At 41.2% G+C, this 23,249-nt stretch overlaps 1 protein-coding gene across 5 annotated transcripts; it reads right to left on the bottom strand.

Moving 5' to 3' along the window:
* Positions 1 to 243: 243 nt before the first annotated feature.
* On the bottom strand, positions 244 to 19,691 carry LOC137614176 (polypyrimidine tract-binding protein 2-like). Of its 5 annotated transcripts, none has more exons than XM_068343804.1 (14): positions 19,584 to 19,691; positions 17,365 to 17,392; positions 15,355 to 15,373; positions 9,834 to 10,006; positions 8,381 to 8,521; positions 7,971 to 8,126; positions 7,748 to 7,858; positions 7,290 to 7,500; positions 6,967 to 7,082; positions 4,906 to 4,939; positions 4,240 to 4,332; positions 2,362 to 2,578; positions 1,661 to 1,738; positions 244 to 1,540 (listed from the first exon to the last, which is right to left on the bottom strand). In XM_068343804.1, the coding sequence occupies exons 1-14, from the start codon at positions 19,589 to 19,591 to the stop codon at positions 1,411 to 1,413; spliced, it is 1,515 nt and encodes a 504-aa protein (XP_068199905.1). In that variant the 5' UTR covers positions 19,592 to 19,691; the 3' UTR covers positions 244 to 1,410. The 5 variants fall into 5 exon arrangements, with proteins under 5 accessions (XP_068199905.1, XP_068199903.1, XP_068199904.1 ...); XM_068343802.1 differs by having other exon boundaries at positions 15,313 to 15,373; positions 19,584 to 19,685; XM_068343803.1 differs by having other exon boundaries at positions 7,302 to 7,500; positions 15,313 to 15,373; positions 19,584 to 19,685.
* Between the last annotated feature and the right edge of the window lie 3,558 nt (positions 19,692 to 23,249).

Genomic DNA, 23,249 nt, shown 5'->3' with positions numbered 1-23,249 from the left:
AGAACGCAGGCCGTTTGAGACGGATTAGAAAACAAACGACCAAAGGACAGAAGAGCAGGATGTCAGAGGAGGGTGTCAGTGGGCAGGGTGGGAAACACCTCGGTGTTATCAAAGGACCTGATCCGGATGATTAGAGCTTCTTTTCAAGTGGCTCCAACATGAGTCTGGCTTCTTTCCCACCCTGGGACTGAAGCCGGTTTCAGGAGTGAACAGAGCAGAGAACAGAAAGACAGAGGTGGAGAATACGAGCTACACAATCGTTTTATTAGGCATGCTACAGACGTAATGCAGAATACACCAGAGACCATGAGAGGGGAAAAACTCAAACAGCAGGAAACCAAGTCACAATCCCCATGGTTAAAAAATTATTCATCCTTTAATTGTGCCTCTTCAGAACTTTACCAAATCCTTACATTTTTAAGCAGTATAAAAATCAGACTCGGAAGAAAAATATACTTAACTAGTATTTGTGAGCAAACGCCTCAGGTCAGGAGGTTCTGTTGGGTTTTAGAAAAGACGGGAACATCAGTCCTTCAAACGCTTGTCTGTTAAATGAAATAAAGAAACGCTAAAGGCACAGAAACTTTGGTCCAACCGAGTAGTGCTCTCCAGTAAACTGTAACATGACAATGAAATCACAGTGGACTCTTCTTCTGACTGCCTCCACAGCATGCAAACACATCCTGATGGTGGATCCTACACAACTACACATGCTGAGAAAAGCACCGCCACTGACAATTACATCTAACAGCTAAGGAAAAAAGCATGAGAACAAGAAGAAATACTGAGCTATGAGCCACGTTACGATTCAACATCATCTGAAATCAAAGTTACCAGGAACAATCTTGCATTGTTACACTTTGTGGAATTATGGAATTCAAGTTCAAACCGCGACAGAATTATTCTCTTCTGCAACCAAAACTCATTAAAGATGTTGTGAATCTTAAACTCTGGTGAAGGGCGGAGAGTCGAAACTTGTAATATCTAGAGGATGACAAAACCTTTTTCTCTCCTAATCCCCTGAAAATATCCAACGAGCCCCCCCACCATAGAACGGATGAACACATCCTGCTGCAGAAACAGTTGATCTTGTCATATAAGGCACATCATCACTGTTATCTTTTCAACTGAACACTGATCTACATCAACCTGTCACACAGATGGACAATCAATCCTGTCAATATCTTACTGATGAAGAGGAGTGGTGAGGATCCCTTATTGGAAACTTAATGGTTCTAATCAAAAAAGATGCAAACAAAGGTTTCAGTCTGGTAAGGAATGACAAAAATCCCCAAACAAAGCATTTCCAATCAATGTGCCCCCCCACCCACCCCACCCCCGTGTCAAAATACAGTCATTAAGGTTTCTGACAGCCGACCCTGAACTGTCAAGAGCTGGTAGGTCACATTCCTAAATGGTTGACTTGGAGAAGGAGACTCGTAGGTGCTGGTTGCCCCCCATGTTGTAGTTGTGAAGGTCGATCAGGGCCTGGATGGCCTCCTCCACGGTGGACATCTGGATCAGAGCCATTTTACGATCCCTGGAAGATACGGAACACTTAGTACAATTTACATTTAACTACATACTAAAAAAGTAAAGGCTTTCAGGCGCCTTGTTGTGCAGAAACTACAGTATTCCTCATTATATTTGGTGCACATACTGGAAAAACTTGAAGGCTTTCACGGTGCCTCCGGCGTTGGAGAACAGCAGCCGCAGGTCGTCCTCCGTCACGTCTTGTCTGTCAACATGAAGACGGCAGATTAGAGTCGGGAGTTTTAGTCATGATACACACCATCATCTTATTTCTCATGAAATGTTAAATACTAAAACAAGGGCAACTCTGGATCAGCACTGTCAGAAAAGAAATTATAAGAAAACATTGTGCGACATTTCAAGTATTGTCCTCTAACTTCTTGAGGCACGAAATACGACGGATGAGAAGAGTTTTAGTCAGTGGTGTTAATTTGGACACACAAAATAAATGTGCATTTTAGTGCCTGAGGAGCATTATAAATGAGGATCAGTGTTTCATATATTGACTTATGGTGGTGACAGCGATCAGTAGTAGATAAGTTTGATAAGTTATCATTTTGATAAAAAAAGAAAGAAAATCAGCACAAATTGTTTTTTTCATTTTGTTTTGTAGGTTAAAGTTTACACATCCTGTTCCTCAGTTAAAATTGCTGAACCGAATTTAAATTAGTTATTTATTGACTTTATTTAATTTTATTTTTCAGTATCAAATCTTGCAACAAGTTGGTCAAAAATTTTACAGTTTAAACTTTTTTTTTTAATTTCAGGCAAATTGATGGACTTAAAACTTTTCTGTTACAGACTAAAAAACAGGAAATAATGGCTTACGGGATGTTGGAGAGGTGAAGGGTGGCAGAAGGAGGGAAGATGTTCTGAAAGTTCTTGGAGCCGGGTTTCTTGAAGCGATGCAGGGGGGAGTTGGTGTAGTCCTTGGTCAGACCCTGGTCGTCCAGCCCGTCTCGGGGGAGGGCCACCGTCTGGTGTTTGGACAGCGTCACACGGATGATCTTCCCATACATCTTTTGACCATTCAAGTGGCTCATTGCTTTGGAAATGGGAAAGAGAACAACAGGTTTTCACTCAGTGTGGAAGCAGCTAATGTCACATTTAACACGCCGAGTAGCTGCTAATGTTGTACACGCTCCTTTCTCAGGACCTTGAGGTGCCGTCTGGATGATGTAGAGAAAGATTATGGTCTCTGTCAGCACAGAAATAAATCAAGATTCAAATGGCAGACTTCCTGTCGGCTATGGAACCAGACGATCGCTGAACGGGACGACAAACAAAAACCGACCCCGATTCTACGCCACACCAGCAGGTTCAGGCTCCACAGACGTTTATGACCACAACAGCTGAATGTCGTCAGCATATGGTTCAATTATCTGAACCTAACATTTACTGTTAAAATACAAAGTCTGGAGGTAGCTGCATCTGTTCCAACTGTGACAACCTGGATTCTCCACACCAGCTTTCATCACGTCGACACGAACACCGAGGCGTCCACTATCACACCGACCACACGAGGAGCGGCACACCCCATGCATCATGAAAACAAACTCAACAACTTCTCAGCCACCGCTTTACATCCTGTTTTGTTAAACTGGATGGGGTTGAATCTTGTTTGAAGGAGGAGAACAGTTGTTCTGCCTGTGTTGTTCTGCCTGTGTTGTTCTGCCCGTGTTGTTCTGCCTGTGTTGTTCTGCCTGTGTTGTTCTGCCTGTGTTGTTCTGCCTGTGTTGTTCTGCCTGTGTTGTACTGCCTGTGTTGTACTACTTATACTGCCTGTTTACCGTGGGTCAGAGAGGACTGCAATTTCATCTGTGCTGTATGTCGTGTATATATGGTACACTTGACAATAAAGCAGACTTTGACTTTGATTGATCTATACTTTGATCACTGTACTGCTTTTAATTGTTTTTTTGTTTCTTGGAGTGAAATTGAAAAATACTTATATATCATATTTCTGAACTATAAATAACACTTTATTTTATGGTCCTAAACAATTTTATGTTTTTATGACCTAATCAGACTGCAATTGCTTTTGCTGGTGGGCTTCTACGATCTGCTGGCTCTCACTCAGTGGAATGCTTGAACGATCTGCCGGCGTTACACCACGTGGCTCACCTGTCCTATCCCAGTCTGAGCTTCACCTGGGGTTCACATGGACGTGGTCACCGGCCACAAGATCGACTTTCTGTTCAACTAAGACGAGGCAACAGCCCAACAACTTTTCAAGCTGAACGAATCCACTCCTAGTGGGTGTGTTTGTTTGTTATTGTGTTAACCTGCAAAAGAGCAGCTTATTGTCCCGTGTAACTTATCCGGTGCATTTATTTTGGTTCATTTCATTAATGCTGTGTTTTACTGTTTGTTATTCAATGTTGAGTGTTAACACCAATCCCCTAATAACGTGATTACCACTACTTTTGTAGTCGAGCTAAAAGGAGCAAAATTCAAAGACTATTTTCGAAATAACAGAGGATTTCAATCAGTCAGCTTTTCTTTATAAAGCGATATATCACATCAATAGACATTTTGAAGCAGAAGGACGTGCCCTTCTCACTGGATAATGCTGTATTGATCTGTATCGGTGTAACTCCAATAGTAAGTTAGGAAGTGCATAGTGTTAAAATCAGAAGATGGTCCGTCTACGGCCGCTCGCCCACACAACTGAAAAACGACTGGATGTTTGTGGCGTCTGCTCACCTAGCTGGGCTTGATTGGCATCTGACATCTGAATGAGAGCGCTGTCCTTCTTATTGTAAAGGATTTTCACCCTCTGGACATCACCATACACTCCTGCATTAGAGCCACAGGCAGGCAGGAGGAGAAAAGGTGAGGTGGAGAGAAACCAGAAAGTTAGGAAGGCAACAAGTGGCACTTTGAGGACAAGAATATTTAAGAGACAAGAAGAAAAAGAAGAACAGAAAAGCATAGAACACAAGAAAATTACAGCAGTAAAGTCTAGAGTGAGAGGTGTGTAAAAGAAACAGGTAAAGAGAGGAGACACCCTCTAAACAGATAAGTTATCAAGATGTGTCTGGTATCAAATCAAAAAGCATGCAAAAATAATTCCTAAACTGTGCATTAGCAGCATTTATGTGGTAAATTTAGAGCAAAATAAAGAACTTTAACCCAAACCAATTCACAGGAGGCCAAAATGATTAACAATTTACATTAAAAAAAGCTACAAAGAGAAGATCCTGATGATAATAATAGTAATAATGACAAATGTATCAAAGACAATAGAAGTAGAGGAAATAGAGGAAAGAAAGAAAAAGACAAGGAGAGAGAGAGACAGAGAGAGAGACAGGCAGAGAGACAGAGAGAGAGAGACAGAGCCACAGAGAGAGAGAGCTAACGATAACATACCGAAGAGGGTAAACAGACTTTGGGGCGTAACCATCTTTAGAGGGAGAGAAGAGCAACAAGCAGCGTGAGACAGGTAGAGAGGTAGAAGAGTCGGAGCGGAGCGGAGGTAGAGATGGACAGATCGATCCAGAGCGGAGGTAGGTAGGAGGAATGGTGGTTTTTATTTTCCCAACGAAGAATGACGCAGGTAGATCATGGAGGGGTACAGGTGGTGGACGGGGAGTCGAGAACATTTGTTCGTTTGGGGTTTTTGGTTTGTTTGGGTTGTTTTGTTGGGGGTAAAGTAGCAGGAGGAGGAGGTGAAGAAAGAAGATGTGATTGGATGGGTTGAACGTCCCATCATCACGTGAAATGGTGGGGAGAGAGAAAGAAAGAAATGAGAGGAGGAGATGAACAGGGAGGCAAATGCAAATTGGGGGTGGGGGGTAAAAATAAAAAGTAAGGAAGGGGAGGGACAAAAATAAAATATAGGTCAGTACACTGGAATAATGCAGGTAGTTTGGTCAGAGATAATGGCTTGGATCAATGTTTTCTTTAGTCAATACAGCAGATAACTGTCTTTACCCTGGACAAGCATGGTGTATAGATACATACAGTCAAAATCATAATAAATCAGCAATATAAGAGCATAAGGATGGGCTAAAACAACATGCAGCAGGTTGACAATCTAAAAATCTACCATTTTTCAGCAATGAACAAGTAGGAGTGTAAAAAAGCTGCAGAGGAAAAAATTGTTAAGACAGCATGCAGGAAAATGTTTGATCAGTGAAACAATTTGGCGTGCGAGAGTTGATGTGAAGACCACTGGAGAAAAAAATGTGGTGTTCACACAAGTCCACCAGCCTAAAAGGTAGCTGAAGCACAGTATGTTGACATTAAGGTTTGAGCCAAAGGCTCCAGACTGATTCCCAGCCAGAGACAAAAGACTGATGGGAAGAGAGGGAGACACATCAGGAAAGACAAATCAGATTCCATTTCAAAGGTTAAATATATGATATTCTGAACAATTACAGTAATCAGAAAACAATTTGCCGTGCTGTGTGTTGAAATCTAAGCTTCCCACTTTTTAGTTTTGGTCTGAGCTGTCGGTGCCCCTGAAGAGACATCCAGAGATAGTGAAAGTCATATATTTAACTTTTGTATCGGTGAAACCAAGTACCGTACGTAAATAAATAATAGATAGTGAGGCAGGGTAGCAAGCAGTGACAGGTATTTGTTCCCAGAGCTGAGACACAGATTAGGAGACCACAGAATGATGTCATATGAGCGTTCATATGAGCTGAGGGGTGGAGCAGAGCTTAGAGAAAAACAGAAGAGACAGTTAGTAGAGTCAGGTACAGTATTGATGAGAGGTAAGAGCCCAACATCAGAGGAGCAGCGAGGGTACACATTTTGGCGCTATGATAGAAACAGCAAACCCCCTCTTTCTACCAGGGCTTAATGAGTCTTGACCAAAAGGGGACAATTAAAAACAGCAATGGCCTGGCCATGTATAGGACACTAGAAAATACAGCAAAGAAAAAGGTTAGACAATATTTTTGCTTCATATCTAAACTCGAATAACAATAGCTCCAGGTCATCTTCCTAAAGAGATTTGGCTTCCCAAGCTGTAATATCAGTTATGCACTGCAACAGTTCAGTGATGAGTGACACCATAAATGAAACTGGAAATATCCTCCATAACATCATTTCTTAACTATATGACAGATTTACCAGTGTGTCTGGGCAAACGTCCTGGCTAAGATGCTTCTACTTGGCCACAGAGAGACTTTTAAAAAGTTTCTCTGAAAAATCAAATTTAATAAGAATAAATAATAATCCAGGTGGTTTTGATGGAATTATTTACGTTTAGTTCTCAGATCAAATTGAAAAAAACCTACAATGGACATTATTGATGCATCCCCTACGACAGACAGAAGACAATGGAAATGGCAGCATAAGCAGGACAACTGGCCATAACCAGCAAATAAAAAGGAGCAGAGGGATGGAGGTGGTGGGCAGGATGGCTGACGATAAGCCTCAGAGGGTCCGTCTGACTGGTGGTGTTGACGTGTTACTGACCTCCTCATTGAGATTGCTGACCAGCAGGACCCCACTAGACCCCGCCTGTCCAGCTAAGGCCACCCTCCCAGCAGCAGCAGCGGCCGCAGCCGCCGCGCTCAGAGGGTTTAGGGCTCCTGGCAGGACGCAGACAAGAAAATCACGGGATGGAGAGCAGCACTTACACCAGACAGCAGCATTACAACAAGTCAAGTAGCTGGTTCGTTAATTAAGGACTGAGCAAATTTGATCACAATGACATAAAACTCAACAAACCAATCACAAGTTTAAATCCAACAGGGACAAACAACAAGAAGAGAGAAGTAGAAATGAGGGGTATCTACCTGGGATCTTACCAAGGAGGGAATTAGAGTCTTTGCTGAACGCAGCTGCCACTGTGGAGTCGAGGCTGGGCTGGCCATCCCCAGCAGGCAGCTCAGGTCGCGTGTAATCACGACTCTTATCATTGTTGTATTTGACATTTAGATTGACGAGCTTAGAGAAATCAATACGCAGCGTGCAACATGAATTGTAGATGTTTTGGCCGTCCAAAGCCTGGCAAGGAGGTAAAAATCCAAAGTCAGTGTTCATAGGTCAGATTGCTAACAACCGGACAGGCGCTAGCAAACACTGTCGAAGAGATGTTGAGTCAAAAAGACATTAGAGTATTTTCTGCCTTATAAGGCGCGCTGGATTATAAGGCACACTGTCGGTTTTTGAGAAAATTAAAAGCTTTTAGGTGCGCCCTATAATGCGGAAAATACTGTAAAAATTCCTCGTGGGAACTCTGGTCAAAACTTACCAGTTTGGCCTGCTGTGCGTTGACCGGATCACTGAACTGTAGAAGGGCTTGGAACTGATTGTTTTTGGTGAATGTGATGATTTTCATGACTGTGCCAAACTTGGAGAAAATCTGCGAAACAGGAAAAAAAACACAAACTTTTAAGATTTGAACATCCAATTTCATTGTCAAATAACAAATGTAGGATCTGGCATTGTGTGGAGCCACTACAACGGTTGCCTGCCTGTTGCAGTACATCCAGCGTTACAGGGTAGAACATGTTGTCGATGATTATCCGCAGTACGGGACTGGAGGCTGCAGCGAGAGCCTCCTGCACGTCTGAGCTCGGTGACCCCCCAGACTGGACCGCCGACACCGCCTGGAGCACCGCTTGCGTCCTCTATGGCCAAACACAGACGGTTATTCACTATTTCAACAATGGTGTTCAACAAACAAGAGGGTAATCTCTTTCCGTTGTTAGTGCAATATGTCCTCAACATCGTCATGTTTCCATGTTCCAAACCTTAAATTGGTTCAGGTCAAAGTACCTGACTTAACAAATACAGGCGGAAGACGAGGCAATCAATTCCTTTTGAATAATTTATGAAATGACCTGAAAACCTATATACTGTAAAAAAGAATTTCTCTACTCACCTGATTGCCAGAATCAGTTTTGAGCTCTTTGTGATTGGAATACTGAATAAAGATGGGGACGTTGCGGACATGAGGCGTAACAGTCGTGTAGTAGTTAACCATAGTGACGGCTGCCTCTTCTGTCCCCATCTCCAGGAACGCCTGGGAGATGTGAAAGCAACACTAGATCAGATTTGTGTAACACACCCATTCAAGATGATGCATTATTTTACATTTTAGTGGGTTTCTGTAGTTGTTCGAACAAGTTTTCTGAGGGAAGCATTTTGCAATGTTGACGTAGATCAGGGCTTCTCAATTATTTTCTGTTACGGCCCCCCTAGCAACGACTACCGCGACTATAAATAATATCATTTGTCTATAAAATTGTTAAGTACACCTCTGCATAACTCTGTATCCTTATTAAAATTTAAAAAAAGAAAACAAATATAGTTCAACTCATAACAAAGAATAATTTTATTATTCTTACAATCTGCAATCCTCCCAGTCGACCACACACAGAAAATAACACTCAAAATCCGGGTGACCGGTGTAGTTTGTAGTTATAGCTATAAATTGTTGATATGTACACTATATGTTAATATCTATATCATATGTTAATATGTATAATTCATACTTTACATTTATTAATATGTACTTTTTTTAATGTATGAATGAGTGAACATTCATTCATACATACAAATGCAAATGTCATGCAAATGTCCTCACTGTGGGACAAGTAAAGGTATACCTTATCTTATCTTATGTTATCTCTAATCTTATTAACATTATTTTTTAATCTCTAACAGAAAAGTGGATCAATTTGCCTGGATTTAACAAATAAAAATCCTTGTTTAAGCTGTAAATGTTTTTGACCAACTCATTGCACCATTTGATACTGAAAAATTAAATAAAATCAATAAATAATAAAGAAATTCAAATTCAGCTCTGCAACATTAACTAAGGAGCACAATATATAAAACACCTTAACCTACAAAATAAAAAGAGCGCCGCTGCTAACTACTGTAATGAATGTGCAATTACACTTCATTCTAGTACAGGAAAAAAAAAGCATGTTCCCCAGGGTCACAAGCGCCCCCCCTGGCATCGCACCAGGGGCTCGCCCCACTATTTGAGACGCGCTGACATGGTTCAACATTGCAAAATTCCTGCAGTAAAATGCAATTCATCCCTGTAGTAATAGAAAACGTATCTGTTCGTTAAATGTTATTTTAACCTTGAGATGAGGATGCTGCCAATCAATAGTGTCTGTGTGTCAACGGCAGACCTGTTAGAGTCTAGGACAAACGCCAAGTAGCTCATGCTGCCCTGGGCATTAGAGCATGTGTCCTCCATTTCTTAAAACAAAGTTGTTTCAATCTTTCCATTCAACTTAATTCACACACATTTATTCCATCACGTGAAACAGATAAAAATGTGTGGTGTTTTCCAAAAGGCCATCATTTCTTTCACTCACCTGATTCTTCCCCTTCAACGTGAGGATATTGGTGACTTTGCCAAAAGGTAAGCCGAGGGCAATGACTTCAGTCTCCGAGGCCTCATTGGGCAATTTCCTAATGTGGAGCACACGAGATGGGGGGGCCTCTTCCACCCGCAACTTTTTACTGTCACTGCCATTTGAAGCCCGATCTAAAATTTTATCACAAACACTCATTACTGTGCTAATCAACCAAGTGATTGTTCTATTCATTGGAAGGAAATGGCTACTCATATCCTGTATTCTGGTTAATGTCAAGAAATTGACCAATAAAGCCGTCAGTTAAACAAATCTGTCTGGCATAAGATAAAAAGAGAAAGGTAAATGTTATGTTCTGTCCAGGAGATGAAAAAATGTAGAATTTGTTTCTGGTTTTCCTATTTTAATTGTAACACGGACAAGCAGTACCAGCATGGGGCTCCTTTAGAAGAGTTTGGAAAACGTCAATTGAACTGAGCATCAGGAGTGATCATTCTCTGTGTTCAACAGTGCTGCTCTATACTATGACTGATAGATTACAGAAAGGTATGGGAATACAGGTAGTCCTCCAACATTTGACTTATTCGTAGACACCAACAACTGAGCATCACTATGTGGTTCCCTTTTCTACCACAACCCTCGCCAAGCAGCGTACCACGAACACCCCAAAGATTCTGATTTCATGTGATGTCGAAATCCCTCATCACATCTCAGACTAAGTGAGCAGGTTGCTCTGATGTCGGACTTCATGTGGTCATTTTGTTCTTCCTTTTGAGGTGTCACCTGCAGTGTTTTGTCCTCCTTTTATCCACATCTGTGTGAACGTCTGAACAGGGAACAAACCCCATTTATGTAAATGGAGACGTTCACCAACACTGAGGGCATGTTCACACCTAGCCGGGTATTTTTAAAATCAGATATATTTTTCCGCTGCACTTAAGAATAAAAATTAATCCACACAACCTCGTTTTTAAAAAAAAATTTAAAAAATCCCTCCACACGTTACTGCATAAGCTCATCAATAAACACTTTTTTTAAGCATAACAACTCCAACAATGACAGAACGGAGGTCTGGCACATGAAGAAATGCTCACGTCATTCCTCCTGGAGGACAACGTCCATCTCAAAGTTCTCCCACCAGCTGGCAGTGCGTCCCAGTCTGACCCAAAACTGGCGTTGGCATCTTTGGCGAGGAATATTTAGTTGAAGTGGAAATAGCCAACTTTTGTCTGTGCTCAATGTGAAGCGGCAGCACTTGGGCTTACAAATCAAGATAGCAAAAAACACATAGACGATTGTTACCGCCAACCATGTTTTAAAGACATCCATGCTGTTTCTAGATGTAAACACAGGTCACACAACCACACAAAGTCACAGCAGTTTTCTTCACAGGCAAGACATATCAAAACGTAAAACTTCAGTTATAGCCGTCCGCACACAGACACATAACCTGTGTTAAAAATCTTCACTTTGGTCAGCTTTCAAAAACCATCATTTTTGTGACGTTGTCGTGTGGACGATAGGCCTAACCGTAGAACAATTTTTGTTTTTGGAAATACCCGGCTACGTGTTGACATAGCCTGAGACTGAAGTTCAGTCAGGTTGAAAGTTAGAGCAGCAAAGTAGACAACAGACTACCTGTCAGAAAGCTGTTAGTTCATATTTTATCAATTATTGATGTGATCGTCCTCCTGTAGGATGCGAATGATGTGTTGTTGGGTCTCCTGGTGATAATTGGTGCTCAGGTTTAAGTAGGAACCAATGTTGGCTTGGTTTGGTTCCAACCAGGAAGGATTACTGTAATAGTTTTTTGACCGCTGAATATTTGGCTATTTGATGTTGATTTGATGTTTGACTAGTGGTCGAGTTAACTGAAAAACTTGATGAAAATGGAGTAAACAAACAAAGTGGTGTGTCGGATTTTTTGAACCAAGAAGCGCATCAGCAAAAACAAAGACGTAAAAGTTACATTAGGGGAGGGCTCTAAAATTGCGACCATTGTGGTCGCATATTCGCCCAAATTTTTATCAGTGTGAGTATTTAATATATGTGGGAGCACTGGTGCGACTAGGGAAAAAATCTGGTGCACCTTTTTTTCCACTTCTCTCTCGCTCTTTCTGTCTCCATACAGCAGGGGTCACCAAATGGCGGACCGCGACCGTGATGGTTCTGTCCGGACCCGTGACCACTCAATGATAAATTCACCAGAGTAGATTTTCTTGGCGAATTTTTACTTACAGTTCACGGCTACAGACGGCGGGCGCTGCTCCTCCAGTTAATACGGTAATAGCTCCACTCAGTTCAGCCAATCAGATCGTTTGTCTACCCTGCACTGTCAGCGTACCAGGAAGTGAGACAGCTCTCTACCGCTGTGAGTTTACTGCTACAGGGGCACAGAAGAAGGGAGACAGCAGAGCTCCAAACGAAGAGAGGTGACCGAGGAAAACCACTGGTTAACAATGAGTGGACAGAATTTATGTTTATTCCTCTGTCAGGCAGTTCAATCCATTTGACCTCACATGGTCTGAACACGTAGCATGAATTAAAAGTGGTGACATGAAGCGTCACTATGAAACAAAGCACAGAGCTTTGAGCAGAATTATCCCCTGAAGTCTGAGCTGAGGGCAAAATGACCCAGAAAAATGTAAACGGATGTTCACTAAAGGCGTGGTGGAGTTTGGGGCAACATAAAACATCTTTTAGTGATGTTTTAAAATACAAAACAATCCAATAATAACCAAAATGGTTCAGTCCAGGTACCAGGCTGGCCTGACAGCACGCCACAATGCGCTATTTAAGCCACACCCAGGTAGTGCCTCGGTTTGGCCCCTGACCCGGAGGAGGACCATCCAGCATCCTCAGGTGAGCGTCTCTCATACAGTTTTGTGTGGATGTGGGGAAAACGCGTAGGCGCCGAGTGTGTACCCTCCAACGCACTACCACGACAGTTTGTGTCATGCGGACACTTGAGTGTGGACCTGCTGGAGAATGTGTGTGAAACAGCCTGAGCAGGACCGCGCTCAGACCTTTCATGAAACCAACTCACCTGAGTTGGTTTCATGAAAGGAAAAACAATATTAATTAATAACACTGTAGGATTCAGGGTGTTGACAATACATGTTGCAGATTTTGCCACTCCTACTAATTAGGATTTCAGTGCTTTTTGCAGTATAGTACAGTATAAAATTAGATGTTTAATGGATCATGATCACCTTTATTGATTATTAGTTTTCTAATAAAAATAAAAAAATGAAGAGAGATACTCCACAACGAGAGTAACTGACTCACTAAGAAGAAAAGGCGGACAGCAGACATATCCCGCATCTACGTTTACAAAATAATCAAGATCACCAACAGTAGTACCAAGATGTCTCGCATGAAGGCTGACAATGTACGACAACTCCCCACTGTGACACAAAATGAAGCCAAAAACATCTTTTTCTGCAGTCATGCCTGACATGTGTCAAGCAGCGCTTTCTGAACAATAAATCAACATGTCAAGAAACGTTCCTGTTTTGTTGCGGTAACGTTGATCTCTACTCAGGAAGTATACAGCTCTTCAAACCCAGGCTGTCCTCTTACTTTGAAGAGATTTTCTTTTGGTTAAATGCTACTAGCTCGTTTTCAATCTTCCGATTGTGGGCCGCCTACGCAATATGCCAGGTTAAACTCTACATCTACATCCTGTCTTTCTGAGTTGTATTTGTTACCTCCTCTGCTGTCAGGAGGCAGAAGAACACTGACCTGGCTTTCTACAGAAGGCTTGGTGGAATTAAGGGGCACCAGTTCCAACTTGAACATAGTGGTTTGATTTAAAGATCTCACCAAACCTTCGTGTACCACTTTCACAGCGCTCTTATCTGTTGGCGGAACATTTAATATCACAGCTCATTCAGACTTTGTAATTATTTTCGATATAATTCTGTTGGGCTTGCGCTAGCCATTCGTCACTTTGCCATAGGCGAAGTAAATTCCGGATTGGCTACAAGGTTTTTAGACTGTGTAGCCACAGTGGCGTTCTTATTTTTACGGAAAAAAGACTAAAACGTAATACTTTTTCGCTCGCTAGCGTCGCTCGTATTTCCGCTAACGCCACTCGCTAGCACCGCCATTTTCGCCGGAGCGATATTTCCGCATGCCGACGTATTTAAGCCGAAGCATGTCGACGGAAATAGCCGAAGTGACCCGAACGCTCCCGATCATTAAATATGCACTCGCGTCATGACCTCCTCTCGTCCAATGAAAAACAAAAGGATTTTTTACAAGCTTACCCCGCGAATTGGTGTACGACAAGGCGAGGACGATCGATTGAAAGAAAATGAGAATGGAGTGTTTTATAGTCGATTTGTTAAAATTCTAATTGAACAACAAATGGTGAATGCTGAGAGGGGGGAGAATTGGAGACAGACCGATCAGAAAGTCAATGAAAGATATTATCAATACTTGTTTGTAGTCTTAAACTTTTGTTCCCTCTGACCAGCAGGAATAACCAGCGATGATGTAAATGTGTTTTCACCTCACTTGATGTTTTATATGCCTTTTTAAATTGAAATGAAAAATCATTATCAAATTTAAAAAAAAAAAACGAACTATGTCATACCAATGGTGTTGGTGGTGGTCAAAGTTAAAATGTCTTCTAGTCTCAGTAAACTACCAGTAAACACTGAGTAATATTTAGTCTGACTGTATCTTCAGAGTGAATGAAGTTTTCAATGGTTGAATCTCACATTCATTCCTGCATAAAGTAGGACAGAAATAAAGAGAGTTCAGCTTCACCTGTTGGCTTTAGTGTATTGTTGTAGGTAAACTGAACACAAGATTTTGCCCTCAGAATGCAGGGAAACCCCATTTTCTAAAAAAATTTCCCGGGGGTGCCCCCGGACCCCCCTGTGGGGGGGGGGGTGTATCCCCCCACGCCCCCCTATGACGAGCATGGTTTTACACCCCCCAACAATTAAAAACTTCCATTCACTATGTGAAGATACAGTCATACAAAATATTACTCAATGTTTACTTGTAAGTTTTACTTGGACTACAAGACATTTAAACTTTGAGTTAAGACACTTTGATTTTAATAAATTGGAACCTTGGTATTACTCAATGTTTACCTGTAAGTTTTACTTGCTATTACAGCAAGCCGCTGTCTCGGACACAGAATGTGGCTTTTTGTGGCTTACTCAATTATTTTACACTGAGCCACAGTGGCTTAGTCATACTAGCTCCTGGTGCAAGCCCAGATTCTGATATTATCAGTAAAACAGCAACGGTATCCACCATCTCTGTTCTACTGGATCACCTACTGATGCTCCTCAGACACTGTATAGTTCCTGTGAGACGGTGCAACTCATGCAGATTTGATCCACTAATTGAACACCTGCACTCTAGTTGTGACGTTTAACAGCATCTGCTGATATCCATAGTGGCTTCATGCAAATTCTATCAAGCGTCTCCATACTCAGGGGTGGTCGGAACCACTCACCACTGATACTGCTCATGCCAGAGTTGGGACTGTTGTACATACTCAGCTCATCGGATCCTCTCTGTGGGGGGAAACAGAGAAGACAGTCAGGCAAAGATGTGGAGGAAATAGGGAAAATACAATTTTCATTCCCCATACAGGCCCTCAGAGACGACAGTAAAACAAAGGTCCCTGAAGATGTTTTAACGCAATGGTAGGAGGGTGGAAGAACTGAGAATAGTATTATGGCTCTTTCTTTTCTGGTGGAGGTTTAATATTGCTGAATTTATGTTGTCAAGATGTGTGATTTCATTCTGGGCTACACTTCATCCCAGAGGGCTGAAGGGTGCTCCGTGCTTTAGCGTCTGACTGATGGGATGGAGAGGAACCTGGCTAGGGACCCATTACCCACACAACTTTATAATTGCTTCACACAACCCTTCCTGAGTGTCTCATTGAATTTGAGCCAATCGTTCTTTGGTCACTGACATTTTTTATGGTTAAAGATAAAGTGGATGTCACAGGCCTTGCTCCAGTGACATGACATAATAAATTGATAATACAGTCGTCTGACTTTGCTCAAAATGCGAGCACAAAAGTGAATGAGACTACATTCAAGAAACAACTGCTCACAACAGCTGGCAACCACATCCATTCAACGACACTAAAACCATGATATAATAATAGGAATCTGTATTTTATGACTGTTCTGTTTCCCTTCCAGAGCGGACTTTAACTTTGTTTTGTGCAGACAGAAATACAGCCGGAACTCAACAAATCAGATTGAGAAGGCTGGACAACAATGTGTTTACTTGGAAAGAGGTTTGTTTGGTGTGATGGGATACAAACTCTAGTCGTTTTATGAAAGATGTTACAAATATTTTATATACATCAAATAATGATTTAAAAAATATTAATTGTATACTGATGCAAATGAGAGCAGTAATGCATTTTGGCATTTGTCTTCAACTGTACCCCTAATATTTCTATGAAAAATCATATATATATTGATTTAAGAATAAAAAGAGAGCTTTTATTAGCACTCATCATAGTAATATAACAGTGCTTGGCTCGACTTTCAGAGAAGAATGGCATTTTTCTCTGTAACAGAAACATTGTCTTGACAACGAATCTCGACATGAAGAATTTTAATTTATGCCATGTGTGACAGAAGTTATTCAAACGCAGAACAGGAATACTTAAATCCCAGTAGCAGCTGAGACACCACAAGCGGGATACCAGGCATAAAAGATCCATGTAGGGGTGCCAAAAAAGCTAAGACAGATGAGGGACTTTAACAGGCACCTCTAAAGCCTGGTAGAGCTGCAACAATCAGCTGAAACATGGGGGGATATGAAATATAAAAAGGTTACGATTAGGGCTGGCATTAAGCTGAAAATTTACAACAGGATTAATTGTCATAGAAACATCTATGGAATAAATTGCTTTCTGTTCATTTTATACCACAAACATACAGTAAGTCTGCTCACATTAATAATACACCTCATAAAATAAATAATAAATATCAGTTATTGGCACAGCCACATTTTTATTTAGACTTGGAATTGAAAGCTTCAGTAATAGTTAATAACCTCAGGGCCATCGGACAAAGTTCTATAGATTAACTTGTGTTAATTTTAATTTATTTATGTTCATTTATTAACATAATTTAACATTTTCATTTGTGGCATTTCGACAGGTACCTTTAACTGCAAATTCAGCAAAGGGCTCTGTCAAGTTTGGGGTTTTATTGTTTTGCAGAAATGCAAAAATGTCCTGTGTTTGGCTTGAACAAGAACAATCCATGATGTTCGTGTTAAACAACTTAATATACGAAACTGAATATGTTAATTGGTTAACTGAAACCTGAGGAGTACATATCAAAGTACTGTACACTCAGAAGATGTCAGTATTTATGGATTGCGGTAATTGAACACAGTCTACTTTGTACCCATTTGTTATTTCAAGTTTTTTGCTTTGTTAAACTTAAACGGAATAAAACAAAATGCACACTTCAAGTCAAGAACATGTGATTTAATAAACACTAATCGTAAAGAAAGGCCAAAAACTCACCTTCACTCCAACTGCAACATCACTGATGCTGAAAGACAAAGTTTCAGATGGTCAAAAGAAGACATTCAGAATACAGTATTTCAAATATTACACACAGCACACTATATATACCTGCACATACTTCACAAGAATCAAATGTGATCACTTCATTGTTGCTTTGATTTTCAGAGAATTTCTTTTGTTCTTGGTGAGTTCTTATATAACTATACCAGACAAATGTCTATGGAAATTTTCAGTCAACCAGGTCATGGCAGAGAAATGTCAGACAGGGTTTTTAGGCTTGGATTGAATTTTTCACCCAAGAGGTATGCAATTAGTGTAGGGGGAGGCAGAGTGATGGGCAGAGACTTTGTAGTGTGCCCAAATGAGCAGCTTGTAGGTTGAACGGCGCCTTGCTCAAGGGCACCTCGGCAGTAACCAGGAGGTGAGCTGACACCTCCCACTGTCAGGTCACACTCCGAGGCATGTCCTGGCGGAAGCGGGAATCGGACCGCCGATCTCTGATCATAGGAACCCCCTCCACCACTGAGCCACTGCCGCCCCAGAGAACATGAGGGACGACAGATCAGTATTATTTCATCAAAAGTCACATGATAGCCAACATGGGGCTCAAGGCCTACACTGTTTACAATTGCTTTCAGGACTATCGGCTGTTTCAGAGAGTTAGTGTCAGGTTATCTCCCACTGCCCATTGAGAGACTAGAAAGAGTCGATGTACCGTAATCATCAAAAAAAAATTTAAAAATCAATCATATCTGATATTTACTGGGATGTATTTCATGGGTCTGCAAGCAAACCAAGAGGTAAGGAGACTGGATCTGTTAAAGCCCTCAATAATTACTATATTTTCTGAACACAGGGAGCAAATGTCCCAGATTGCATTTTCTATTTAACATTGAGAAACATTGAGAAACATCAGCCACATCGACATCATGGCTGTCCTCAAAAGGCCAGATGTAACTAATAAATGTAACTAAATGTAACTCAATGTAATGTAAAATAAATGTAACTACTACTTAATTTTAATTAACTGAATTTATTATTTATTCAAGTTACAAACATTGCAGTTGCACATAAAAAATATGTTGACTTATTTCTGTTCTAAAATAAATCCTTTTAATTTGTCAGGTTATTAAACCCACAGAACTCCATCAATCGAGGATCAAACTATCAATGAATAAAGAAAAATAACATCAAACACAAGTTAGGACATTAACTTTGTTCACAACCTTTTTTTTTTCAGTTACAATGGTCTGCATTACTGAATTGTGGGAAATGTAGTTTTTGGTCATAGCATACTTTTGACCTATTTATTTTGAGGCACATTTGGCCCCCGGGCCTTGAGTTTGACAAATGTGCATTAAGAAATCAGAATGTATTTGTGTATTAGTTCAGTGAACGAGAAACTTAAATTCAAATGGTTCATTTGATTTGAATAAAGGGAAAGTGTATGTCTTCATGTCCACTACAGAAACCTGTGTGCTCATCAGTGACGTCCTGTTGGCCTGATATGCATGTGTTGTTATGGCAACATCCTCCCAATGGGCTCATCTATAATTCATCACACCTTCCAGTCAGGTGAAATGATTCCTGGTTCAAAACAAGGACAAGCAGCGGCCCTGGATGAGCTGGGCTCAGATGGACTAACCAGTGCCTTCATGGAAACCAGCTCAAGCTCACAGGAAGAAAACAAGTGGATGCTGGTCACCGTCCATCACCGAAGAGGGCTGCAGCTCAGCCGGGCTGTTTACCGAGGTTATCAGATTAATGTTACACAGAAACCCAAACGGAATGGCCCCAGCGGACCGTCGGAGCGGCACATTCACACAACTCACGTCCGACACGACAAAAGGGATGAAAGCTAAAACAAACCCAACATCAATTAGCAAAGGGTTAGCTCTCGCTGCTAACGGAGTTAGCATCCGGTCTCATAACTAAGAACAGAACCCACGCACGTCGCTCAGACCTCACCACACAGATAAACGTCATCTACATCAGTCATAATCAACCAGACAATTTATTTATAAAAAGTATGAGTTAGCCAAGTTATGCTAACACGCTAGCACACGGTACTTCCTGAATGGAGCGCGTGGCTATGGAAACCCGTTACCGCAGGGAGACGGCCCCTCCTCGGCGGGACCCGGGACGCTAGCATCCACACATCCAGAGCCTAGTGAAGGCAGTGAGGTGTCTGAGCAGCGCTGGGGGAACACAATTACCCGTCCATTGTTGTAGAACGTCTCTGCCTCCGCTACCGCGCCTCGGAAGTCTCCGGCTAACATCAACGGTGTGTTCTCACGCGCACGGGAGCAAAATGGAGGCGACGTGACGTCGGAAAGACGAGCCGGTGGCGGAAACGAACGAACACTGCCGAAACGGTCGAGCGCGCGCCTCAGCGATAGCGACAGAAGTTCGTCACTCGTGGCAACCGTTGCTACGTGTGAGCCGGATGTTGTGAAAACGCGTCCAGGGACGAATGGATGAAAAATGAATGAATAAATGAATGAATATATAAACTTTAGGATTCACGAAGAAAGAAACGGACGAACACTACTTTAGGTGGGGTTTCCGTTTACTTTGACAGGGACAAAAATATTTTATTTCATTTTTGACACTGTCTTTTCATTGTGATTTTGAAGTAGTGACAGAACAAAACAACAACAAGTAGATAGATAGATAGATAGATAGATAGATAGATAGATAGATAGATAGATAGATAGATAGATAGATAGATAGATAGATAGATAGATAGATAGATAGATAGATAGATAGATAGATAGATAGATAGATAGATAGATAGATAGATACTTTATTAATCCAGGAGGAAATTGTACATATCTACTGCTCAGTCAATATAAACAGTATAAAATTAAAATATAAACAGTATAAAATTAAATTAAAATATAAAACAGTATAAAATTAAAAAATATAAACAGTATTAAATTAATTAAATTAAATTAAATTATCAATTAAGTTATCATGTTTCTTCAATCTTTATTAACAGTACAGTGGTCTTTGATGTAATGATAATCTACTTAACCAATTTTTTTCTCGTGAAATGGATTCTCTTGTTACATCCCACTTCATCGTCCATCCGTTCGTTTGTCCACCAAATATCTTCACAACCGTTGCAGATAGAAAGATGAAACAAAAAGCACATTACTCAGGCAGCAAAGGGGATGAAAATGAGATGTTGACTTTGACCTTCAGAAAACAAGGTCAAATTTCAACTTTTGTGCACTCAGGAACCGGGTAAGATAGAAAGACGAGGGAGAAGGCCAGTATGAGTAAGACCATAGATCGAAGCTAGTGCTTTGATCTGTGAAAATAGGCCAGAGCACTACCTTTGATCTCTGACCTATGCAAGTAGGTCAGGATAAAATTTTGAATTCAGGGGTGTTGTGGGATGTTGCAGTCTGACTGCATTGGTTCTAGTTCTTCTTGTGTTTGCCTCCCTTTTTGGAAGCTTTAATCTCATGTGTCAACCGAGGCAGTCACAGACTGCAAATCCCACAATACCCCTGAATTCAAAATTTTACCCTGACCTACTCGCATAAGTCAAAGATAAAAGCTGGTGCTCTGACCTACTAGCTTTGATCTATGGTCTTACACTGACACTGGCCTTCTCCCTCGTCTTTCTACCTTATCCAGTTCCTGCGTGTACAAAATTTGACCTTGACCTAGTTTTCTCATGGTTATCATCTCATCATCATCCCCTTTGCTGCCTGAGTCATGTGTTTTTTGTTTCATTTTTCTATCTGCAACGGTTGTGAAGATATTTGGTGGACTAACGGACGAACACACCAACAGTGACATTTACAATACATCACTGTTTTGAAGTGGGATGTAATAATATTTAATAAATATCTTTCTTTCAGCATAATATAAATAAAACACACAAACATAAACACAGTTGGTCAGGCTAAATGACATCACGTCTGACACTGGTCAGCTGCATCGGTGCTCCACAGGGGACTGTCTTGTCCCCAGTACTCTTCTCCCTGTACACGGTGGACTTCTGCTACAACTCAGAACTGTGTCACATCCAGAAGATGACACAGCTATCATGGGATGTATCAGGAACAATGAGGAGGAAGAGTATAGATGCCTGGTGAAGGACTTTGTTGACTGGTGTCACAGCAACAGTCTGCAGGCCAACACCCCCAGAACTAAAGAGCTGGTCATTGACTTCAGGAGGGACAGACCCCAACCTAGAACAGTTCTGATAGGAACGGAGGAGGTGGAGATTGTGCAGACCTATAAATATCCTGGGCGGTGGCTGGACAACAAGCTGGACTGGACCAGCAACACGAGGCAGCTGGACCAGAAAGCTCAGCGCAGGATCTTCTTTCTGAGGAGGCTGAGGGCATTCAACGTCTGCAGGAAGCTCCTGTGGATGTTCTACCAGTCTGTGGTCACCAGCGTCCTGTCGTTCGCTGTGGTGTGTTGGGGAGGGAGCGTGACCAAGGCGGATCTCTCCAGGATGGAGAAGCTGATCAGGAGGACCAGCTCGGTGGTCGGCATGGAGCTGGAGCCTCTGGCAACGGTGGCAGAGAAGAGAACCTTGGACAAACTGCTGGACATCATGGACAATGTCAGCCACCCTCTGCACACCGTTACCAACAACCAGAGGAGCCTGAGAAGCCTGAGCAGCCAGAGGCTGAACCCCCCCAACATGAAGGACCAACAGACTGAAGAACTCCTTCATTCCAGAGCCATTAAACTGATCTACTCCTCCCTGGGGGAGATGAAGAAGAAGAAAGTCCACAGGAGAGCTGAGGGACGACACAGACAATACAGCAAAAACTATACAAACACTATAGACATTCACTAAACCCATACCTAACCAGGCCTGTTTATTTTTTATTTCTATTTATGTTTTTCTATTTATATATTCTTGATGGGTTATTTATGACTCTTTCTATTTGGTGTTGTACTACTTTCTATGTGCTGGTGCTTTCTGTGTGCTTTTTCTGTGTTTTGTGTACTTACTGTGCTGTGTGTGACGGAGAAGTTAAATTACCTGATGGAACCTCCTTAAGGGATCAATAAAGTTATACTCTACTCTATGTTTTCCTTCATATTGGCAAAATACAGTATTATAAATATTTTAGGTAAATCATAACCCAGAATTTCAACAATAACAAGGTGAACATCTTACCAGAACTTTACAATTTCGGGGCAAAACCAAAGAACATGGGAATGATCTGCATTTGTTGTCCCACTTTTCCTCCATCATGGTTGGAACTCTGAAGAATATTTGCTCTTAATTTTGGGTGTAATAAAGAATCTCATTAAGTTTTTCCAGCAGTATATCCTCCAAACATGTGATGATGTAGTTTTATGTGACCACCAGATATACAACTACTCATCCTCAGAAATGTTGTCACCTAGTTCTTGTTCCCATTTCAGTTTACATGTAAGGTTGGGCACAAAATTATTTTAATCATTATTTTAAAACAAAATTGTAAATAGCTGTGAATTAAGAATAAGTGGATTTTTTTCTTCTCTGACGGTATTTGCTGCTTCAAGAGCCTGTGACATATAAATATGTTGAATTTATTTTAGTGTTTATTAATTAGTTACATAAGAAAATATAATCTGTAGGACACACTGTTAATGTATATTTGGGTGTCTTTACTTCCAGGCAAAACAAAAACAAATGATCTCACCATTCAACATTACCTCTTAGAAAACCATGATCCTATGACAATTAAGTCCTTCACACATTGTTTGACATTTATTTAGAATTTAATTTCTCCAAAACAATCTATTTTACATTAAATATTGTTCAATCAGTGGTTTAACTAGAAAAATATTGATTAGTGAAGTCTTGGAATTTCTGATTGACATCAGGATAAACGTTTAGCCAGAATACCATCAAG

The sequence above is a fragment of the Antennarius striatus genome, chromosome 20, assembly GCF_040054535.1.
Source record: "Antennarius striatus isolate MH-2024 chromosome 20, ASM4005453v1, whole genome shotgun sequence".
Taxonomy (NCBI): Eukaryota; Metazoa; Chordata; class Actinopteri; order Lophiiformes; family Antennariidae; genus Antennarius; species Antennarius striatus.
Note: the sequence above shows the minus strand (reverse complement) of the source record. Positions and strands in the feature narration are given on the sequence as shown.

Bases quoted from the DNA above. Each gene is read 5' to 3' on its own strand.
- LOC137614176 (XM_068343802.1), bottom strand. The intron at 8,522-9,833 runs GTGAGTGAAAGA...CACATCTCCCAG, and splicing joins CGTTGAAGGGGAAGAATCAG to GCGTTCCTGGAGATGGGGAC. The intron at 7,501-7,747 runs GTAAGTTTTGAC...CCTCCTTGCCAG, and splicing joins ACGCACAGCAGGCCAAACTG to GCTTTGGACGGCCAAAACAT.